General features: G+C 46.8%; 1 protein-coding gene across 1 annotated transcript in view; it reads left to right on the forward strand.

Moving 5' to 3' along the window:
- Positions 1 to 8988: 8988 nt before the first annotated feature.
- efnb1 (ephrin-B1) overlaps positions 8989 to 23951 on the forward strand; it is a 52111-nt gene continuing 37148 nt past the window's right edge. Inside the window, exon 1 of the mRNA XM_057042975.1 lies at positions 8989 to 10032. Within this exon, the coding sequence (XP_056898955.1) occupies positions 9917 to 10032 (116 nt within the window). The 5' untranslated portion in view covers positions 8989 to 9916. The remainder of the gene's footprint in view (positions 10033 to 23951) is intronic.

A 23951-nucleotide genomic window follows, 5' to 3' on the forward strand; every position in this document is an offset into this window, starting at 1 on the left:
TCGGCGGAGGCCGCACGGCTGCTCCCCCGGATGAAATTTATACGTCACACAATTGAAAACGGAGGGAAAATCCATTCATTGGGTTTTTGAGCGACGGCCAAGTGGGAAAAGTGATCCGGAATAGAGATCTGGATCCTGACCAAAAGCTAATCATGGCTTCCATGGGTCAGATCCCAAACCACATGCTGAATTTCAACAAAAAATCTCCAGACAAATTGTTGAATTATGTTGGTAGCCGGCTTAAAGCACCGCGGGGGTAACAACAAAAACATACCATCAAACTTGGAGAGTGCAACTGGAGACGCGGACGACCTCGGGCAAAAGAACGGGAGAGAGAGAGAGGAAGGAGGAAATGGAGAGAGGACAAGGAAGGACGGCAGAAAGAGCTGGAGGTGGACGCGGGGGGTCAGGGTCACAGCTGTGATGAAGAGCTCAGAATGAAAGATGTCGCTGCAGTCCGGCCGTGAAGAAAATAAACATCCTCCTAAAAATAACCAGCAGACCTTTAGCTGTGTCACCGGCGCTGCTTCTGCCAGGTGGGAGCAACTTTGGAATAAAAATAAAAAGGCCTTGAATGTTCAGTCTTCTCTGTTTGTAATGTAAAAAATGTGTCCTGAGAGGAGGCGCTGGCCCCAGCCTTCTCTGGGGGGCCCCTGACAAACAGTCAGTAATCACTTTAACCCCTCCAATAAATATGACACGTTGGTCTTAACTTCATACCCGAGCCTGGCCATTAAATCCCCAACTGTGACCTTTTGCCCCGGCCACAGCCGCTGACCTTCTCCCTCTCCCCGTATGTCTTTATCTCATGCTGAGCTGATTAGAATTCATCTGAAGGTTGGTGGTTGTTTTTCTGTTTTTTTTCCCCCATTCTGACTGAATCACAACACGAATTAGTGCAAATAAGACAGCGACAACACAAACACCCCGTCTCCTCCCGCCGCCCGTATCTGTCACTCCTGGTTTTTCAGCGCGGCTCCCCTCCTCCTCTTGTTTTCCGGTCGCCCTCCCTCCGTCAGTTGTGCCTCCAGATCTACTTTGTTGTGCCGTTAGCGGCGGGGTTTGTAGATGGAGCAGATGCTGGGGCTGATATTCCCTGATCCTGCAGCCGGCTGAGATAAGAGCAGATTTACGCTGGAGTGAGGGAGCATGGGAGTAATTGCCGACGCTTTGATGATGCAGCTGAGAGGGTTGGTGCACCCTCTGCTGCTTACTAACAAGGACACCCTCAGATTCAGATGTGGGTTTAAAGCGCAGGGTTTTGTTTTAGTGCGTTTACTGCATTTTCCCGGCATCGACTGTGACCGCGTTCGTGCTAAAGCCGCGTCAGAATCCTTCTGCGTGTGTTTGTGCGCGGCTCACATGACACATTACAGACCTCCGCTTGGATTTGTATGGCTTCTCTATTTATAGCAGCGCAGAATCACACTCAGCTGAAAACGTATGACATAATCAGGATGACAGATAACATTCTGTCTGTAGATAGAGTTATCTCGGTGTGACGGCCTCTAGGTTGGAATGGGAGGTGCGCTTTCCCAGAAACACGAGCTTTAAACCTTGATTGACAAATAAAGACAGATTGAGGGACGTCTCCTCTGAGCCGTTGTGAGAAATGAGCCTGCAACAGGCTGCACCTGCCAGGCAGAGAAGATGAGGTGGTCGGGGTTGATTTTTCCCTCTATAGAACAACGATATGGAAGCTGTTTGATGACATTTCCGCCGGGCAGAGTCTGCTGGGGGGGCCATGATGTCACTGAGCACATGTCAGCGACGCCAGCCAGCAACGACGACACGTTGATCCGAGGGTCTTTGGAGTCTGACCTGACTCTTGACTGATGTAAGTGGGCTCAGACAGGCCAGATATATTTGTGACACACAAAACAATACAGTGACACAAGCTAAAGCCCCGCAACACATACATCTTATCTCCCCGACCCTCTGACCATCAAGCCTTCCCGTTTTTTCCCAGGCCCAGAAAGATTCCGACTCCGTGGCAGCCGGTAAGAGAGCCGTATGAGGCTATTAGCGCCACTGAGAGACACTTGAAGGAATATCTGCTGTAGAAGGAGAGGAGTGATAAGTAGAGGATCATTAAAAGCTCTGAGCTGGAGCCAAGCACAATCTGATGACATACACCAGAAGTTCATAACGTGGGCCAAAAGCAGCGCGGAACGCCGGGATCAAATTAGATGCTCAATCCTTCTGTATAATTTAGCAACAATAATTTCTCTGATGCGTCAGCTCCGCGGGCTACTTGTTTCAATTCCAGAGCTGGTGGCTCTCATCAGACGAGGAGGGAGGGGGCAGTGACTGAGCTCCCCTGTTCCTATTATATCTGCATCCTGCTGTCTGCTCTTTAAAGCAAACACACTCACACGAGAACCACACGCAGGCGGAAAGACACACTTAGAAAATCCGCAGTGCACATGGGACTGCCAAGAAATGCACCTAGCAATCAGGAAATAACAAACTGAAAAACTGAATCTCTTGCACACACACACACACACACACACGCACGCACACCACTTGAGCAGGAGCATGTTGACCATCACACAGCCGAGGGTCTGTGATGGAGGGTGGGGTAGGGGGAGGGAATGAGCTCACAGAAGGTCGCTTTGAAGTTTCTATTCAGGTCTTTGTCCCATTCACTCTGCTGGCAGTAGACATCTCTACCAGCGGCCCGGCCCCTCCCACCTTCGCACCGTCGCCCCCCCCTCTCGCACACACACTCATACGCTCAGAGAGAAAGGAGACACGTCCGCAGGTCCTGTCCATCACACCGGCCTTAATTAGAGTGGATTCAAATGCCCCCTTTTGTACCCTTCTCACTCTCCCCTCTTTCTTTAACCCCCCACCCTCCACCAGCTCCCACCCTCTCTTTTCCCCTCATTCCTCCTTCTTTCCCCCAAAGCCCTTTTTCTCACTTTTGTTGCCCTCCTATTCTTGGCAACGAATGAGGCACCTCTTGAGATACCCCCCCCCCCCCCTTCCCCTTGCCTTCAGCCCCTTTCTGTCCCCATCTTCTCTCGGTGCCCACCTCCCCACCCATCCCGGTAAGCTGAGTGTGACCTAATGTTTGACAGACAAGCAGCCTTGGAGAAAAGACCCATCTATCAGAGTCTTGTAATTCTATTAGATTGGACAGAACACCCCCCCCCCCCCCCCCCCTCCCTCCCTCCAGGCAAGCATTTGGCATATTCGCTCCATCAGTTCAGCCGCCCCCTTAAACCCCCGGGGGCCGCGGACCAGCAAAATCCACTTTACCCTCAAAAATAATCACAGGGAATTAGTGACGTCTGCGAGGTGGGGAAACAACAGTCGGGGCTCCCAACTGTGGGGCTTCTTCGTCAGGCAGAGTCAAGCGATCCTCTCTTTGATACCGAGCAGTTTCTCTCTTCAAACTCAAACCCCGCCGAGGCTAAAAGTTGTAACGGGGGGAGCCACCGGAAGTCCAGACGGGCGGATCAGCACCAACTGCTAATCAGGAGCGTCATCAAGATGCCGCCATGTTTAGACGTAGCCAAAGATGTGTGCGTGGGCCGGCTATTGTCCCCGCTTATTAGATGTGATTACGGGTAGAAGAGTTTGATTTTCCTCCCAAGTCCTGCTGGGATGCTGCGTTGGGGAGGACGTGTTTAGCACACATTGTTATTTGTCTGCAATCAGTGCTTTTCCTGTCAGTCACGAGATGAGCAGTGAAGAGGGGTAGAGAGCGGGGAGGAAGACGTCTGGACTGCAATCAGGCATACCACAAACAGGAAGTCTGTGGACGCCCCAGCTGTTGTGTTTGGCCCGGGCTGCCGCTGGCGCGGTCCAATCAAAGCGGCGCGGAGCGGAGCGCTCACTCGACCACTTTCAAGTGTCAGCCGTCTGAAAATAGTACGTTTACATTATCAAAGTTTTTCCCACTGTTTCAGGCGGCTCCGTGTTTAGAGTGAGGTCGTGTTGTTTGCACGTGCGCCTTGCTGGTTCCTTTAGCGAACACTTAGCGGAGCGTTGGAGTCCCGGCGTGTTTGTGAGGCTTTGTTGTCTCAGTAGTTAATGGCTGCTTGATATTGATTACAGCTGGAACGTCCCGGTCACATGTTCTTGTCCTCTCCGGATAACGAGGGTTAAACACTTGACCCTGTGCATGCCAGAGGGGCTCCGCTCCTACCTAGGTCCATAACCCCGGCTGGAGCCAAGGTCTCCCACAGCTCCAATGAAGCAGTGGCCCCCTGCTCTCCAGCCGGGGCTGTAGATCACAACCGTGTCACGGAGAGGGAATCTTACTGTGGAAAAACAGCAGTCAAATGCAAGTCAAGGCTTTTTTAAGATGTGATTTACTTTTACTGTGCGGTTGTTGGGCTGACTAAAGGCCCGCTGTGTCTACATCCTGGAACGGTGATGTCATGGTTTCAGTGTTTACTGAGTGTAAATATCAGATTTGCAGGAACTGTGCCCTCCGCAGCAGCGTTCAACTTGGACTTTGAAAGCAGATAAGCTATCAGGAGTGAGTCACTATCCCTATTTTGCCCTCAGAAATACACTTGTCCCCATAAAAGGCTTCTGGTAAACCTTTCTCAGGGGAAATGTGGAACCTTTGTAGAGATTTCTACCCAGAGTTTCTTCGTCGCCATCATTAGATTCAACCTCCTCAGCAACTCACAGGAACCGCACGAGGAACTTTACTCCGAGGCTGTTTTATTATATTTGTGGTAGCTGCACTAGTGAGAGCTGTGATGTGGTTGGCCCAGCACTGACATGTTGTCTTGTGTTGGTATAAATACCACACATCTTAGACACATGATGCTAATCGTTGAATATAGAAGAAGCACTAGCTTTGCTATATGGCGATCTGTGACCCCCCCCCCATCCCCCACCCCCCTTTCTGATATTGTCTCCTGAAGCGTAGCATCCAAATCCTTGTTTGATGAGCTGTTGTACAGCTAGAAATGTCACCCCAAAGCTTGTAGCACTTGTTTGTTGGCTGATCCACTCTGATTGCTGTGCCCTTTCTATCCCGGCCCTGTTCTAGTTTGAAGTTCTTGTTCTAATTTTCTCACGATGCTACTTTACCGTGTAGTTTGTCATCAGCGGTGCTCTGCCTGCAGAGTAAAAAGGCCTATTTATAATCCACGCCAATGCTTCCACTAACAGCTTTCACATGTTTGACATGCAGTCTGCCATCAACGTGTCCTTGAGCAAGACACCAAACCCCAAAACACTGCATGAATGTGGGCGTGAATGTGCAGACGACTGACTTGGGAAGCACCCAGAGTGGTCAAGCTGACCAGAAAGACAATTAATGTGCTATCTTGAACCCGCAAAATAAGAATCAACCCTGCAGCTACACATTCCAGGATGAGAAAGCAGCCCCTTCCTCCAAAATGCACATTCCCTTTCACCGAGGAAGCACATATGCTAACTTAACGTCACCTTCAATAACTTATTCTGTGAATTATCCTGAGCCGGCCAATGATCTTTCATTACAGTAAGCTAAAATGAGCACGATCTCTCCCAAACAGGCCGCAGCTGTTCTGACTGATATCCAGTTCTGTGAACTTTGGCAGACATCTGTTTGTTGCCGGGTCCCAGAAGTAAAAGACTGACTGGAATAAGTTGTTCATGATATCCTTCTAAATAATGGCCCAGACAACCTGTGCAGTGGTTTTTAGGGATCTTCTTAACGCGATAAGCATCTGCACATGTCTGCACTGCGTTTCTGCGCTCAAATTGATTGATTGGAATTGTTGGGGGGAAAAAATTCTCAAAATGGAAATTGAAAAGACAGAGGTATGAAGGCAGGAATGCACTGGCTAAAGTTTGTAGGACATTTGACGCGTATCGAAAGGCAAAAGGTGTTTTGAAAGGACGTGGCGCTGAGATGAAGGGAACAGTCTGACGTTATAATGGCTGTGGTATTGCTCCTCTCACCCCTGCCCTAAATGAATGGAAGCAGTCGCTTGGATAAAATGTTGCTGGTGGACTGGGAACGCCGACCACGGGCTGACTGGTGTCGCTGCTGTGCAGTGGACCGGTCGCAGCTAAGAATGTGATGGATTGAAATAATTCCTTCTAGATCAACAAGATTTGTTTTATTCGAGAAGTTTTATTATCAGAAGGCGCTGGGATAACCGACAGATATGAGGGATGATGCCCAGCCTTGAGAAAAGACACCAGTCAGCAGCGACATTACGACCTTTGACTGTAATTTTGTTTGCTTTACTACACTATAGCGTTGTTACGGGAACGCTGACGCATATTTTAGATCTATCACCACCGCAGAGTTTGGATAGAGGCAAGTCCGGCCCCTCTTTGGATATTCCCAGATGCCCCATAAGGTTTGGAATCTTGGATACCAGAGTTTTATTTTGAAAACTGAAAACTGTGTATTTTCTATGTAGTGTTTTTTTTTTACTTGATTAACCAAATCAGTCCCTAAGTCCACAGTGATCAAAGCATTATTCCATTTCTCTATAATGAAACAATGGTGGAAAAGTCCTGCATAGTTTCACACACAGAGCATGTCCACGCAGTGCAACGCTGCTGCTGGATGCAATTTAAAAACCTGTCTGACATTAATCAGCGAGTCCTGTCTGCCCTCGGTCTGCGCCTGCTTCAGGCTTCTTTGTTTGAGCGATCGCAGTCCATAATAACCTGTCAATTAAATCTTTCCCCCACTGTAACTAATCAATTTACCTCCTCTGGCTCACTGACAAAAAGAACAATGAAGACAGAAGTTCATAAGCAGTGTAAAATATTTAGAAATCACTCCAGAGCAGCAGGTTCAACGGCGCTGGTCACGTAATTGTGCCGATCCATCATCACCTGATAATACCATAAACTCTCTCGAAACACGTGACTACCTGAGGCAGATGTCAATTTTAACAGCTTCACTGAGTTACAGCCATGCTAACGACACCATCCTTGATCCTGTCCTAGTGAGATTAACCTTAATACGCTTAAGATTCTTTACAAAAAATATAAGTAAAAGTAGATCATTTGATTACGATAACAGTAAGTCCGACTGTGAAACCCTTCTTATAGCCTGACTCTATTTTAAAGGGTCTGAATAGTGTAGATGAGTGTCTGTGGGCTCCCAGCTTATTCAGGTGTTTTATAGAAACACTGCTCAGATCCACCTATACACATTAACACAATGGCCTCAATCATTGACTGTACCTCTGTTTCATAGGTAGCTGCTGCTGCATATATATGGCCTTCCATGGCGTATGTAACTGAACATGAAAGCTGCAATCATTACGCTTCTAGGTCTCTTACACCACGTCCGTCGCCATGCGCCGTGCTGCATTAAGCTTTTAGACCGAATAACACGGCCGGTGCACTGATACATATCCCCCCTAATCCTCCCGTGCTGCATGTGATGACATGTGGTTTGTCTCCCATGTGTGCTGTTGTAAAAGATTAGTTTTTATTGCTTGTGTAAATCTGCAGGTCTTTTCGATTCTGTTGATCCCACTCGTTTTCGATGGCCCAACAACATGGCGCTCATCGCCGCCCTGCCATTGGCCGCTCGGCTCGTGGCGCAGCTGTGGCTCTTGTCAACGTTGCGCACGAGAGGCATCTCATTGGCTTGCAACAGATCGGGTATCCATATGTGACCATTTGATTCGCAAGTGAGATATCAGGTATTCCCAGACGTCCAGGGCATCAGACAGGACATGCTGGCTTTGTGGCAACTGTTCCTGTGTTTGTTGTTACTATGACGACACTATGGAGGGCAGGCAGCTCCATGTAAAGACGCAACCACCCAAAACTTGTGAAATGAGAAGTTGTGACCCCAGTTGGAATGTGCCTCCAGTGATCCAGCTGCCCATGTTATCACACGCGTGCAGATCAATTAAATGCCCACTTTTATTCCTATAATTACAGTGCAAGGCCATGGGTGTGAAGCTGATGTCGAGTTTTTACAAAGTTTTACAGGCAACCGAGGTAGAACAGGATGTAATAAAAAATAATAACAGGAACTATGAGGTGTGTCTGTAAATGTCTATTTTTTCTTTCCAATTACACTGAAATCCTCCTCTGTATCGATTTCACCGTGACCGTTAGGGGGCAGCATTGATTGGATAAATGTACCACGATGAATGCCTCGCTCTCTCTCTCACACACACACGCACACACACACACACACACACACACACGCACACACACACACACACACACACACACACACACACACACACAAAAGGAGCACAGACATGGACATGATCAATTATGTGTCAAGCATTTCTTTCTCAATGAATGAATGGGCAAATGACTATAGGCTACCGACTGACCATTGTCTGCAGACACTGGAGACTAAGTTCTCATGCAGTTCATTATCCCAAAAGGGGACAACTAGAAAGGGATCCTAAGACATCATTAATCATCATTCCTTTCAAAGAAGAAAACAGAGAGCACCAAAATAACAGCGACTGTAACCCTATATTCGACATTACATTGTAAAGATTTTTGCGGAGTTAAAATAAAGGTATATTTAGACACGTTTATCATACTATAACTCTAAAGTATCGCCTGGTGAAGAAGAGGAAAAACAGTTTAGCATATCCACCGCAGACTTATTTATAATTGCCCGATGGTGGGACTTTAATAACAGTTTGGGTGAACGTTACACGTGATCTAAATGTTTAGTGCGAGATGTCATAGATTTTAAAGAAGCCAACTGTTTTCCCTCTAAGCACTTTTACGCACGCTCCAATAGTCTACCGCGCTCAGGCTTTCGGTATGATGAAGAACTTCAAAGTCCATTTCAATTTGGGTCGGCTGGAGTGGTAGTGGTGTCCGTGTGTGTGTTTGGAGGGGGCAGTCAACCCAATAACAGTCCCCCACCACTTTAACCCTCTTCCCCATCACCACCTCTTTCCAGCCACAAACCTCCCCTCCACGTCCCCATAAATGCCTCCGCTTCCTGCTTCCAAGTTCGGACAGAGCGCCGTGATTGGCCGCGACGCACGCGGTGGGCTGTTCCCCCTCGCGTTCTTCCCGGCTCGTGTTACAGTCGAGCCCGAGCTGCTGCACTCACAGGAGCTCAGTGGCGTCCACGCTTTCCAGAAAAAAATAAATAAATACACAACATTACAGCGGCATGGAAGTCCTGGCAAGCGGGGTTAGAGGCAGCGGGCGGGCCGGCCAGCGGGTCTAGTCTTCCCATCGGTACTTTTCTTTTTGTCCAGAGCAGAAGTAGGCGTACAATGCCTTGCTGGCCACTCAGCATGCACGGATCGGACTAGAGGCGACCCTGCTGGAGCGCAACACGCACGCGGAACGGCGCTGAGAGCCGGGAGGGATATTTACAATAGAAACTCAATTCCTCCGCGAAAGAAGAATAACAAGGGGAGGAGGAGCAGTGAAAGATAACCCTGGAATGAAGTGGACCTCGAGATTCCCAGCGTGCTGCGGAGTTGTGACTGATGGATGAATGTGGTCATCTGTAGGCTATATACAGCGACAGGTACAGGCACCATCAGGGGAGCGGTGACAAAGGCGCCGCGCCGCGCGTTACAGGCAGCCGCAGCGCCCAACCGCGGCTCCAGAACCTGCACGATTGGTTAAAGCTGGTCCGTCGCGCACCAGGTCGTGTCGCATCCACTGAGTAATCAGGTCGCAAAGGGCTGGTTTGCTTCTCAATTGTTTTCAGCCACAGGTCAAACAGGACGCGCTGGGTGGACGCCTCTCCTTCCAGATTCAGCCAAGAATCGTGGACTTCTTCGCAGTTACTGCGGGCAGTTCAGTCAAGGACACGGGGGCCTGGAAGTGATCTTAAGAAGTCGTACAGAAGGACATGTATCTGATATCGACCTCACATGCTCCCGACTGATCGTAGCTCACCTTCCCACCGGGCGAACCAAGCATAAAGGCGCACTGTCCGACGCACCGAGTTATCGGCTCACTGTCTCTACCTTTTATCAGAATGGCGGGACTCGGCTGTTGGAAGTATTATCTCTGGATCTTTATCTTGATGTGCAGATCGGCGTTACCTTCAGCCAAAACGCTGGAGACTATCATTTGGAGCTCGCAGAATACCAAGTAAGTCTCGCACAAACACTCGGAATATTCAGATCTAGTCTTTTAGGTGTGTGCATCCTATCACACTTAGCAAAAAAGTTATCTTTGTGAGCAGGCTTCCAAAGCACGTAACTTTCAAAATACATAATTTATTTAGTTGTAATTGTCATTCCTGCGCCACGGGGTTTTATGGTGATTTATTTACCCAGTGGGAAAGTCCCATTACCAAACAAACCCAGCAGGTACATACTTATACAATGCACAGTAGGCCTCACTTAAAGAGCAATAATAGATGGTTAATTGTCGGGATTTACAACGTAACATTCAGCTTTTTATTGCCACATTGAGGGCAAAGTCTTCTGGCACACTTTACTATCTCAGTCTTTGTCCACCCTTCACCTAAACCCTAATTAATGTTACCTTCAACCAAGCAGAAGTAGACAAAAAAATAATAAAAAAAATAAAGGAAGGCATGAGAAGTATGTCACCGTGTAGCCCATTTACCGAGGTTAGTTCTCAGTCTCAGGGGCCCTGAACATAGGTTTCCTGGCTGCTGAGAGGGCCCACACGGTGTCCCACATACACATTTGATTCTCGTTGCAGGAAAACGGTGATATAGTCAAATTTTGAAAGCAATAACTGCTTGAGAAAAGGGCACCATTTATTTAATTGCTCTGGCTTGGAGTCAGTCTAATTTCTCCACATTAAGTTTCTCTGAAGCGAGCAGCTGAAGTCAGACATAAAAAAAGAAAGGGAAAAAAAAAAATCCTATTCTTCCCATCAAAACAGCCAGAGTAAGCCCAGACTGCTGATAATAAAACACGCAGCTCTGGTAACAATTATCACCCTCTTACATTCGACTCCTACTTTTGCATGGTGTTAGAAAATATACATGGGATGAAAATAAACTAAAAAAACCTCTGCTGCATTTATATGAGGCAGGAGCTGCAGAGCTGACCTTCATTTCAGCTCACAGCACCGAGGGGAAATAGAAGGTAGCCTGACCAGCCCATAACCAGAACTTAGCCATTCGAGTGAATCCAGGATTTAGCCCCCAAATGTCAGATGCCATAGGAGCTCGTTGTGAAGTCAATGGGCACGAATATTGCTACCATGCTCACTGGAGTGTGTGTAGCTACATTATGTGTGTGTGCGGCCCTGGCCCCTAATGGTAGAACTACGGCCCATCAGCTTTTATTCGACTATGACTGCGAGGTGGTGGAACATTGATCGTCATTGGGTAGAATTATTACACGTGCAGGGGTGCAAAAATCCACACTTTGTGCCATTATTTAGGAGGCAAATGGGGAAAAAAGCAGGACTGGATCTGGGTCATTTATTGATTGATGATGTCACCTGCAGGGTATGTCTTAGAGAGATACCACACTGGTTTGGGGATTGGGGGATCACTCCTCCATCTGTTTCACCGCTCTGCTCCTTGTAAAATCCCCACGCCGGCTGACAATTTCATAAAGTTCACAGTGGAACAATAATGCACTCTGCAAAGCATTCGCTCAACCTAATTATCCTCCCCCTATGCGCTCGAAAAACAACGGACAATTATCTTGCAGTCTGCAGGCTTTGCAGTAACGTAAATGACAAACCCGTTTGTCTACTGAAAGATATCAGTCAGCAGCGTCGTCAGATGAGCAGCGAGTTGTGCCGCGGTCAGGATCTGCCCTGGCTGTTTGGAGTTTCTCAGCCTGTGTTGCTCCCTTGTAATAACAGAGGAATGGAGGCTGATAAAACTGAACAGTATTTGGTGACTTATCTAGATTTACGACGTTTTACTTCCACTTCCCACTTTGGGGAGCACCGCTGCCTTGGATAATAAATTAATCTGGACCGCCGCTTTCACGCTGCTCTGAAAACTCACGAAAATACAGCAACTCTCCCGGATCCCCACAGGCCTTGAATTATGAGGCAAACTATAGGAAGCCAGCAGGTTTCGTTATATGCGTGCGTTTGTTTGCAGACTTTGTCTCCCCTGCTGTTATAGATTTCCATGTGTGGATGCTATCACTCCACGCCCTGCATTATCAATAACCCCAGTTATTGATAACGGGCCACACACAGTATATCATCATTGTGGTCCTGGAAAGAAGAGGGCGAGACATCTCTCGGCTCTTAGTTGTCTGCGGTTTGCGCCAGACCTTTTTGGGATTTAATTTGTGGCTTGATGAGTGAAACGGCAAGGTGGGGCGGATGGTTGGCACCGGCAGGGGGACCGCTTGCAGGGGCAGCCGTGCAGAGGAAGGCCTGATTTGTCACCATCCCCAGTCGGTAAAGAACTGCCTAACATTTGATCAGTGCAAATCGGATTAGTTCTCATTTAGCTGAGTGGGATTACGCCAGAAAATGTCACTTTGTTATGACTGATCACGTCCCATCGGCTTGGCCGGAGCAAGAACGCTAAAGCACATACAACATACGTGCACACAGTTGTGTGCTCAGGAATTCCACACCGATGCCACTTTAGTGACAATCTGACAAGGTTGCCGTGTGCAGTCCCTTCAGTGCTCCTTGGCTAATATTTACCTCACGCGCTGTAGCTAGCATGGCCGGCAGCAGCACAAATAAGATGACAGAAGTGAGACACAGATGAAAATACCCTGAGTGGAAACGGTCATGGGTCGCCTCGGAGGCTTAGGCTCTGATTTTTAAACTGCTCACATTTTTTTGTCTGGCCTCTCCATCGAGTCAGAGTCACACGTGAAAGAGCCGAGAAAAGCACAAAAACAGTTGTTTGTAATTACGGTGGACGCTGAAGTCACCGCTGTGAGTCTTTACTTGCTCATCTGATTTTGTCGTCCACTGATCTCAGCTGCCTGGTTTAACACTTGGCTGGTTTTTAATGGTTCACTAGGTTTGATGATTAAGCTTATTTGATTTCCCCTGCGATGTTTAGTGATATTCTTATGTTTTTCCAGAGTGGAAAAAATGTGTAATTTTAAGAGGAATAACATCTGTATTTTGAGATAATGAGTAGTTTCTATTTAAACCTGGTTTCAGAAGTTTTGTATTTTAATTGCTCACTTTTTATTAGGAAGGGCAGGCAGAAAATCTAATTAAAGTTCACATTTTGTTCCTCTGAGTATCAAAAAAAATAAATGGAGGGAAGAAACTGTTTCTTCTCTTAGGTAATTAGGAACAAATGAAATATCCTTCTTATCTTTGCTTTTAGAAATAGACACCGGCAAAGAAAATATAAAGTTTTAAAGATTTATCCCGGTCTAATAAAGGACCTTTGGCTCCTGTGAGGAACTGTTAAACAAAAGCTGACATTTAAATGTGGAAAAGGATTCCGACAGGAGGGTTTAAAAAAACAAGCTGCAACTGCAAAACTCGAAACTGCCGCAACCTGTTGAACGAGAGCGGGACTGGAGCAGAGAAGGAGCAGGAACGGGCCGGCGAATGCTCCCGTCTCCAGCGGGCTGCAGAGCGGGTCATTGCTGAGAGGGTCAGGGGCCCGCTTTTGTCGCTTCCCTCGCCCCGCGTCCCGCTGTTCGTCCTCTTTACCCCTCGCGAAACACACCTTCTCTCTCCTCGCCTCCCCATTTTCTCCCCCTTTCGACTCTGATCGTGTTTCAGTCTGATAAAGATCTCATTACACGCGAAGTGGACTTAGAGCCTGAGCCCCTCTCGGAGAGAAAGCGAGGGCCTACCAGTAAGAAATACTTCTGGAAAGCAACTGTGCCACGCTGCTGTAAAGGCACCCTGTGTCTCGCTATAAGGACAGCTGCGTTGGCTTTTTATGTGCGTGTGTGTCCGTGTGTCTGTTGTTTCAGCGGTGTGTAGCGACAGATTCTTCATTAGGCTGTCTATGTGAGGCACCTGGGCTCTGAAAGGGGCTGGAGTGCTTCTGGTTATTTTAGGGGGGAAAATATTTGCAGTTTTTCCATTATGTTTTCCTTTTTTTTTCTCCAGATGGACTCACTTTATTCACTGGTGGTTTGGCATGCCACATTACTGAAAACCGATCATTGTGCTCTGTTTGTGCTCTCTCTGCATTTGTGCCTTTGTTTTCTAGGAGTGTTTGTACACCGATCCTGGCTTTGCTTGAGGAACAAAAAAAAAGGGCATTTAAGTTTAAATTCGAGCATGTTTCCCACTAATCGCCGTGACCCCGGCGTTAAAACTCACCACAGCCTGTCGCTCTGCCAAAAAGTGCTCAAAATATTTCTCAATTAATCAGCTCAAAGAAAAGTCACACTATCCCCACACTGTGATCTACTGTGTTCTTTTGAAACTCAACCGTGATATTATTGCCAAAATAATCATCACGCAGGAATGACGGACTGGCTCATCCAGGGAATTAAAAAGTGTCAGAACGTCACCGCGTACTTCATTATTGTGATGCGGCGAAAGCGAGCGCACCCAGAGACAGATAAAACAAACCACAAACAGAAAAGTTACTAAATCACCTTTTCCATATTAATGCCTGCCAGATTGCTCACACTTTTAATAAAGAACAGTCACTTTTAAATGATTAAAGTCTGTCTTGAGCCCTTTGATGCAAAACCCCACCACATTTCTGTTTTAAGTGAATTAATATCTCGGCAGGAATAACACAGACATATTTCCACTAGTTAAACAAAAAGTAATTATCTGTTGCAATCCTCCTGCAGACAGTGGATTCTCTGTTTATCTTAACTTTGAGGGGCTGAATGTGAAACCGGGCTCATGACATAGGTGTGGCAGACACGGTCTTAAGTTGTCAGTTTGAGTCACCGAAAGTCTTTGACAAACCTGTTGAAACTTAGTCAGCATGAATGTTTTGGTAATAAGCCACATTCATTCACGCTAAACATCACACCGTGTCAGGTATCTTATCTGCGGTAATTTTAGGGCGCAATAAATTGCATGTCGGGAATGGCTCTGTTTATTTTTGCTTAATTTATGTGCTGTAATTAAAAGGACAGCGAGTCACTAAGGCAAGAACAAGCTTATGGACGTGAATGAGTGCTTGAGAGTGCATGTTGGTGTGCCATTGTTCTTTGTCCAGCCACAGTGGAGCATTAAGGAAGTGTTAGAAGCGTGCCAGTGTGCCCCTGTGAAAGTGTTGAGAGCTGAGAGGTGGACAAATGTGGAGTGCTTGAACAGTGGCTGCCTTACAGGCAGCTAGTGACCCGGCTTCATTAGAGAGAAGCCTGGCTGGCAGCAGGCAGGAAGTTCATCAGCTCCGGCTTCGCCAAGCCCAGTTGCAGCCGCTACTGCTGGAAAGTTTCCCTTCAGATTTTCTTCCCATCACCTCTCCCGCGCCTCAGCTGAATCGAGCGAGAATGGAAGGATGCGGAGATTCAGGAAGTGAGGCAAAAAAAAGCAAGGGAAGAAGTTTGTGTTTTGTTTGCCGTCTTAGTTCTTTTACATTAAAACAGTTTTTTTTTCTTTAAAAAAAATAAGCGGATTAAAAAGGAGAGGAAAGGAAGCTGATGTCGAGCATAGAAACGCGGCTCGGGGCTCAACCGCACATCCTTTCAGTCCAGGGTAGAGCTCCCAGATTACTTCCATGTGTCAGTGTGAGGGAGAAAAGGACGGAGAAAAGAAGAAAAGGGGACAGGGAGAGCGAAGTTGAGCGATTGAAAAGCAAGTGAACTTGGATTGGTGGAGATCAGTGGCGATGTTGGACAGTGGAACGGATCTGTGTGACAGCCATCTCTAAAACTATTACCCCCGCGGCTCCGACTGTGGAACTCATACCCTCCTCCTCCGTGCTGAGCTCAGACTTAACTCTTTCTCAGAGAGCCCCTCTGTGCCGCGGAGGCAGAGCTCAGCGGCCGCCAGGCCCAAACAGCGGGCAACCAACCCCGACAGCCGGCTGGAGCACAACTTCGCTAAAACATCATGAATTTCCACCGGCACACAGGCAGCAACAGATCTATTTCTTCACAGTTTGTGGCACCTTTAGGACTTCTGTGGGAATTGTATTTAGTGGGCTGAGACTTTGGGAGAAAAGGTTTTTTATTTAAGCAGGTGGAATAAGACTGTCACGATTTTAAATAAATAAACCCATCATGATGCTAATTTAGGCCACTTACTTTCCTTTTAAGTGGTTAAAAACACAACCGCAAAAGTCTTTTCAAAGGTAATTGATTCAAAAAAAAGTAAAACCAAAAGTAATTTATTCACTTCTTTGGAGCTTAATAAATAAATACGCTTGCAATCTCACTGTATCTCTTCCAGTGATTTAAAACACCTCCGCACACGTACAAACGTAGTGAAAACCAGTTTAACTTAGAAAAAAAATCCCTCACCCACCTCTCCAAACATTTAACAGTAAAATCACTGTAATTTTCTGAAGCCATCCGTCATATTTCATTTTTATGCCAGTCCTTTGACCAACATGAGAATAGAAAAGTGCGTCCCAAGTCAGTTCTCTTTCGGCAGCTGATAAAATCTTCCGAGCAGACACAGGCTGAAACACGTCGGTGCTCGGCCAACTCTCAACATATCATTAATGATCATCGTGGTGCTCTTTGTTCACTGTTACGAGCACACTAATGGAGTGACAGGGTAATTGAATGGAGTGCCAGTATAATGGAATGATAGGATGATAAAGTAATGGAATAGTGTGGTAGGATCTCCCTTTTCCTGAGGGATACCCCCGTAAGTGTGTCAGCATGGCAGATGGGCGGTCTGCACCCTTCCCACCCCCCCCACCATGTTAATTATAACGCATCATAATCCATCTATGGCATACAGAGGCAGGACATGGACACCATTATGTGGAGCATGGAAATGGCATAGTGCATAATCCTCGGGACTTTACCACTATTAGGCTCCCCAGGCATCGGGCAAAACCATTCATTTCTGCAGTAATCTCGTTTCAGCCCTTCTTTCTTTCTTTCTTTCTTTCTTTCTTTCTTTCTTTCCCGGCCTGTGTGTTTTTGTAAAAGCGTGTCCCATATTTCCAGATGTTAACTGGAAGTTTGATTTATATCTGATTTCTTTCCCCTCCTGTTATCTTTTACTTTCCCACCATGCCTACAGGCAAGACTGACAGCCCACAAAGGCCTTGGTGTGTTTTGCCTGTGTGCGTGCGTGCGTGCGTGCGTGCACGGTTGCGTGCTTTCCTCCGTTAACCCATTCTGCCAAGTCTCGGTTCGGCCTTTTCTAAGCAAACTCCCAGCATGATCCCGGTCCCTCTTGTGCTGGTGAGAGGAGTGGGAAGAAAAGGCTTTTGGGATTCCTGTTGCTCCCAGTCCCAGTCCTGGCCCCTCCGCCCACGAGGGCCGGGCCTGGGATTTGCTGCGCGCCGGGGCTCTGTATGGCAGCTGTGACTGACGCTTCAATCGCCTCTCCCCGGGACACCCCTGCATTCCCTTTCACACCTCGGAAACGGGGGGAAAAAGACAATTACACACATATTCAGCAGCCTCACCCTCTCTACAAGCCACATCTCTGCTGTACTGCCACTTCTCAGATCTCTTAAACTGCTGCGAACATTTTGCAAATAAATCCTCCTTTTGCCAACTTGTAAATTACTTCTCCGGACATCCTGCCTGCAATGTTGTTATTAATTTAATGTTGCTTTTGTTTGACCCCCCCCCCCCACTACCAACCCAAATGACTCTTTGCTTAAGTAAACACCTTAACTATGCTATTTCCTGAGTAATGGAAAAAAAAGATTTTAGCCTTAAAGTGGAGTTAATACTATCATTTATGGATTGTCAGTAAATTGAATTTGTCCCGCGGCCATCGGAGCAGAGTTGCATAAGCCAGCAGGATTTAAGTCTCTTAATTGAATTATTTTGATTGCCGGCTTGATTGATGGAGTCATATGTGGAACGCTTTCTGTGAGTTTTTGTCCCGCTAATTCTTCTTCCAATAGAGCCATACCAGACAGATACAATAGGAACCTGCAATCAATCACAACTGCAAGCCTTAGCATTTTGCCGTGAGAGAAATGTGCCTGCCATCAGGTCCAGGCTCCACGAGCCATCCAGACAACGTAAAAACCAACAATGACATCAGATAGTCGGGCACTCTAAAGTCTAATCTTTCCATAATGCCACGTTAAACCCCACAGAGACCCAACAGCAGGGAGAAAGGCTTTTTTTATGCCCCAGTGCTCCTCCTCCTCCCATGGCCTCTGGCTCTCTGAGTGTGTGTGTGTCCATGCATGTTGGGAAGACAAAAAGAATTCAACAGTGAATGGAGATGTCACTGTCAGATTCTGGTCTCCGCATGAATCCGCTTCAGAATGGCCATATTGGCAGCTTGTGTGTATAAAGTGAGATAGTTTGCCGGGGGTCTGCCGATTCCCCTCCACATCGACTCCTTAAGGCCACGATTGGACCGCAGCAGGATGCAAGTCTATATTTCATCCCATTCACACGAGGGAGGTCGTTTCATCTCCTTCACATATGTTTCCCATCAGCTGTGTGTTTATTCTCCTCCATGATGTGCTTTGCTGTGGAAGCCTCTCATCTCTCTGATATTGGGAATAGGAGTGAAGGTCTTCTAAAGCAAACACAATCTCCTAAAACCTCTCTGCTTTCTTTACTATGAACAATGCAGAGAATATGGCTGGAGGCCTTTTGTGGACTCGGTTTAATGAGTAACTCTGGTGCCCCCCCCCCCCCCCCCCCCCCTTACCATGTTAATATAATAATTCACACTGTGATTCTACCTCGCATGTCTTAATGTGTGACAGGCTCTCCGCAGTCTCTTTGTCCCGCCAATGAAAACTTTTGCTACTTTTAGCTAGGCTCTTCATCTGTCTCTCAGTTACCCCCCCCCCCCCAGCTGTGAAACATGACAGCCTGAACCTCCGCCACGTCGCTCCTCTTCTCTCTCGTCTCGAAGATGAAAGCTTTTCTTTGCAGACAGTCCTTGCCGATTCCTTTCTGAGAGCAGGACCCAGGTCCGTGTCGCTTCTTTTAGTCGCTGTGTTTGCTGCATCCTCTGATTTATTTATACATTTCTGATTGTAGCACCTCTTCCATCTGGAGGGTGTGAAAGTCAGAGCTTGGCATGTACATTATGCCAGCCGAGTCAAATTCCTAGTTGAAATATACATGAATTCATACATATATTTATTTTTGAGTAGCCTGTCTGCTTTTTGAGGAGTCTCATTTCCTGTCGCGGTCCTGCTCTGGAATGGAGTGGTATGATCCTTGTAGCCGCTCCACATGTGGCCACCAAACAGAGCCGCCTGGTGCTCTGCTTCCACAATGGAATGGCCGAGGCAGGGGGAATAATTTGGCTCCATTGGAGCGACTGGGGCAGTTTCTTCAAAGCCATTTGCGGGGCTGAGGCTTTAATCGGCCTTCCCTCTGTATTAGATGTGCATCCTGTGATGAGCCTTTGAAGGGCGTGGACAGCTCTAAATGCTGATTGCAACTGCACTGCACAGGTGCTTTGGGTCTTATGTGCTTAGGAAGGATGTCTTGCTGATGACCCCGTGGGCTGCACTGTGCCGCGGGATCGGCGGCTGCGTTGCATTTAGATGCACACTCACACACAAACACACACACACACCGTTTTCATATAGCACAGTGTGTTAGGCAGCTGTGGTTGTCTTGTACAGATTAAAATTTGAGCGTGTGTTACAGATGGGAGGGCAATAATGATCAGATAGCCCCCTGTAATGGAGACGGCCCAGTTTGTAATGGCTTCCTCGAACAACACATGGAGCATCTTTACGAGGCCACAATCCGCCCGGTTATCGCGGAGTGAACTGCGCGAATGAGAATAGCGCCATGTCAAACAAGCTATTTATTAGCACACACAACCACACACATTTCATTTTAACACTGACAGCCTGCATCTTTCCTCTGCTCTGCTTGTTAAAGGCGAGCGTTATCAGAGGAGACACAGACTCCCACTCCACCAGTTAGGCCGTCCTCCCCGTTTTACATCCACTGTTAATGAGCCTAATGATGTGTGTCTCCACGATTGCATCAGTCAATATGCTGTTCAATATGGGTTTTAGAGACCCACTGACAACTTAAGCATGTCCGCCTGGATAAGATCTCCCATCCGGGGGAGGCAAGAAAGAGCCACTAATTTGTCTTGGATTGGACGGGACATGTGTAACTGTCTTTTACAATCATGGGCTCAGTTTGTGAGCAGAGAATAGACTTGTCGCTCAAATTCTCTGATAAGAAGCTGCTTTTAAGACACAGAAGGCAGCCGTGCAATAAAAACATTGTGACCTAGTTAAAACGGTGTCTGGTGCTTGGTTATGTGGTTTGGCTCATTTGCGTAGTGCAAAGGTTTGTTTTGTTTTTTTAGGCTACTTTTAGATTCCAATGCCGATATAGTTTCGGTTTGGTTAGGCTTTTATTATTCAGAGGGGCGTGGCTTTTTTTGGCTGTTTATGTGAGAAGATGTTTAATATGTGGGAGAACAGGGATATCTTTGTTTGAGGCTTAGCAGTGAAATTTAATAGTCTCCCTATAATGACAGACGTGCCTTTTGAAATATTCTATCTTTTTCCCCTTTTCACGGCGTTCAACCAATTATTTCTAACCACATTATTGGTGCAGCTTTCAACAGCATGTTCTTGATTTAGTTTAGCAGGTCTGTTGTTGGTTGAAAAAAGTCCAAACGAAGACCTCCATGACACTCATAAAAGGCATTTCTTTAAAAACCACAGAGCATTTGCTTGATCTGTCTCGTGGTCTTGATCCCTGGGCTTGGCTGATTAAACCTATCCATCAGCTTCTCTTATCAGCGTACTAGCAGATCGACTGCAGGACACTGAACTAAAAACCCCTTATTGTTGTTACACAGAAGAAGTCAAAGGGTAAGGACAGGAAGGGGGAGAGACAGACCCCCTCTTCGAGGCCTCTCTAACAAAGCAAATGAATTGGCTTAAAAAAATAGCTCCTGTAGAAAAAGCACGAGATAAACGGTTCAGAGGTGAGTCTCTTTTCATTTTATTGTTGTCAATATCCTGTGCTTTTTTTTGGGTGAATCACGGTGGAATAACCACAAAATGAGATTGGATGGCAGCTGCGCCGACTGTGACGAGAGTGCTTTCCTCTCGTGGGGAAATCATAAAGTAATGTTTCCTGTCCAGAGTGTCAGCTCGCTGCTAGTGATGTGACCCTGCCCCTGGTCCTAACTCGCACAGACATCAGCCAGATAATGACATCCCTTTCACTGACAGCCTGTCATTCACATGCCTCAGCAAGCACCGACACGCATGCACGCGCATTGCGCGATGCGTGCAGGGGCGCTCACTCAGAAATGAGGGCAAACGAGCACGGTTGCCGTTATGAATCATCCGTGCGATTTGCAAGTCAAATAGCCTGTTTCATAAGACGTGTCTGTTATTTTCTGAAACAAATTTGAGTTTCTCATCTTCCGGGTGACTGTTGAAGCCAATACATCAAGGCAGCTAAAATGTGGATGATTGCTTGTCATTTTGCACTCATTTATCTGCGAGCAGCTCTCGCTGTCTTGTTGTCAAAAAAAAAAAAAACGTGCCAGAAAAGGCAACAGATGGGCTTTTAGAATAAATACGCCCATGATTTTAAAACTTTTTGCGTATTTAAAATAATGCTTTTTGCTTTAAGCTAATCTTAAACATCTTAATTTGTGGTTCTTAACGCCATGAAAGACAGACTATTTCGCATAACTCAATTTAAACAGAGTTTTACGCTGGATAATGATCATATCTCAGCCTGCATGCTGGCTTATCCCCTCGGCATGTCAAAATCAGATAATGCAAGGGTTTGTAGAATGTTTGTAACTTGTTGCCTTTTTGACAAGAAACAGCCCCAAGTTTACATAGTCTGAATTTCCTGTTAAAAGAAGATGGTTTATTGAGACCTTGTTGCAACATGTCCCGTAGGAACAGGTGTGGGCTAGCTTGGTTATTGGCCGTAAGTCATTTTGAGTGTGAGAGGAGGACTGAATGCTTTCCAAATTACTAGACAGAGGAAGTGGTTTGCATGGCACAATAATTAACCTGGTATATAGCTAATCTCCTGGTTAATTCATTTAGTCTTCCGAGGCCTCAGGATATCCACGCTGCCACTCATGTGATGCAGTCGGCGCGTAGCCATGGCAATGATTGTCATTATTTTGCAGTCAGATGAGTGATACCCCAGAAGGCTGTTGCTGGTTTGTCCAGGCTGGTTGAGAGGGGCTGATTAGAATTGCAAATGGACGCCAAGTGTTGTGTTTATTGTGTGTCTCAATATTGAAGACAATCAGGCGAATCAAAGCCCTCAGCTGGAGAGATGAGACTGAGGCGCGGTGGGCCTCTCGGCTTGGCACTGTGTCCTCTGTGCATGCACTGGTTCCTCCCCCTCGTCTTCCTCTCTGGTCCTCCCTGTCTCTGTGTTACCCATCTTGTGCCTGACTCTGTCGTGTGGACGGGTCCTGAAGTACGTGGGCACAGCTGGAGAGTGAGAAGGGGAGACGGAAGAGAGCCTCTAAATCTAATGCACTCAATCATCTGTAGCGTGTCCGTCCTCTCGCACTGAGAATTATTAAACACCCTTGATGGTAATGCAAGCGTGAGCGATAGACATAAATATCAGAGGTAAAGTGCTGAAGGATTAAAATGTCTTGTAGATTTGTGCATAACACAAATTTGTCATTGACTTCAATGCTGCTTGAATCATTAGGAGACAGAGTAATCAGCTTTTCATCTCTCCAAAGGCTTTTTTCCCCTCTATCCCTGTCTGGTAAGGTATATAAATTTACATCCCAGTAATGGTGCAGGGATATTCCGACAACTAAAAGCAGCCCCTGTGTCAAGCCCTGCAAATGGAACGAATTGGCAAAGCGCCCTTGTTATGGCTGGGTGACCGGCTGTGGTGCAGAGGGGCGCAAACACACATCTTCTCCGCAAATCACTTGTGAATTGTTCCCCCTCGATGATCGGCCATTACATTATTGACTCCCTGTTTGTACAGGATTCTCAGAAATCCATCCGAAAGCCATCCTGTTCTGTTGTGTGAGACAGGAAGCTGTTTTGTTAGCTCACCGTGTAATTCACTCTGTCACTTGCACACCAAGAGGCCCATCTCTCGTTTCGCCACTGTTGCCCTTTAAAGCGTGTGTCTGTGTGTGAGCAATATACATACGCGCATGCAAAAACTTGCGTGCGCACTCATGCACATGTTATATTTGAACACAGGATAGGTCCTCCGGTTCTTCTGGTTCCCTGCAGAGCCGCTTATGACCAGTCATAACAGGCATGTGTTGGGCCCAGGTACAGACATGAAATGTGAACAGGTATTAGCTACTGGGAAATGACTGTTCAACTAGGCTTTTATTGCGCCACACACCCTCTGTCAAGTTCAGTGGAATGTGTTCGCACAGTCATCGCTGTGAGCATACTTTGACTTTGAACAGCGGAACAACCAGCAGGCATCATAAGTCTAAAATCAATAGACGCTGTTATTGAAAGGCAACAGTGTGCATGTGTGAAGCTGCGGCTTGATTAGGCAGAGATGTGCGCCGTTGAGCTTGACAGGCATTTGATGAGAGATCTTTACAATTGAGTGTGTGTTTGCGTGTAAAAGAAGCAAAAAGAATGTTTGAGAGTGAATGCGGGTGTGTGCCGTAGACGTGGCTGTTTTTCAGCATGTGAGAGCAAGACGAGTTCACGAGGTGACAACTCATCAGCTGTTTGACTTTCCCAGTTTCCCAGGGAAGCAGTTGGAAGAACAATGCAGAGAAACCACCAACCGCCGACAATAGAAATGCCACAAAAAACAAAGAAGAAGAAGTTAGTTGGTGACTGAATTATTGCTGTTGTTTGAGATAGGAGACAAGGGAAATATGCGAATGACTGCGCTGTGTTTGGAGCAGACGCATAACATCTACCAGGTCCATCTACCCATCCATCTCCCAGCGCTCTTCACAATAGCAGGAATACATTAAAAAAAGAGAAAAGAACCCCGAGTGACTCAGGAAGGAAAGGGGATGCGAGACAAATATTGTGTTTGCATTTTCTCTCCCTCTCCTTTCCA

This window comes from Takifugu flavidus, chromosome 9 (assembly GCF_003711565.1).
Source record: "Takifugu flavidus isolate HTHZ2018 chromosome 9, ASM371156v2, whole genome shotgun sequence".
In the NCBI taxonomy this organism is placed as follows: Eukaryota; Metazoa; Chordata; class Actinopteri; order Tetraodontiformes; family Tetraodontidae; genus Takifugu; species Takifugu flavidus.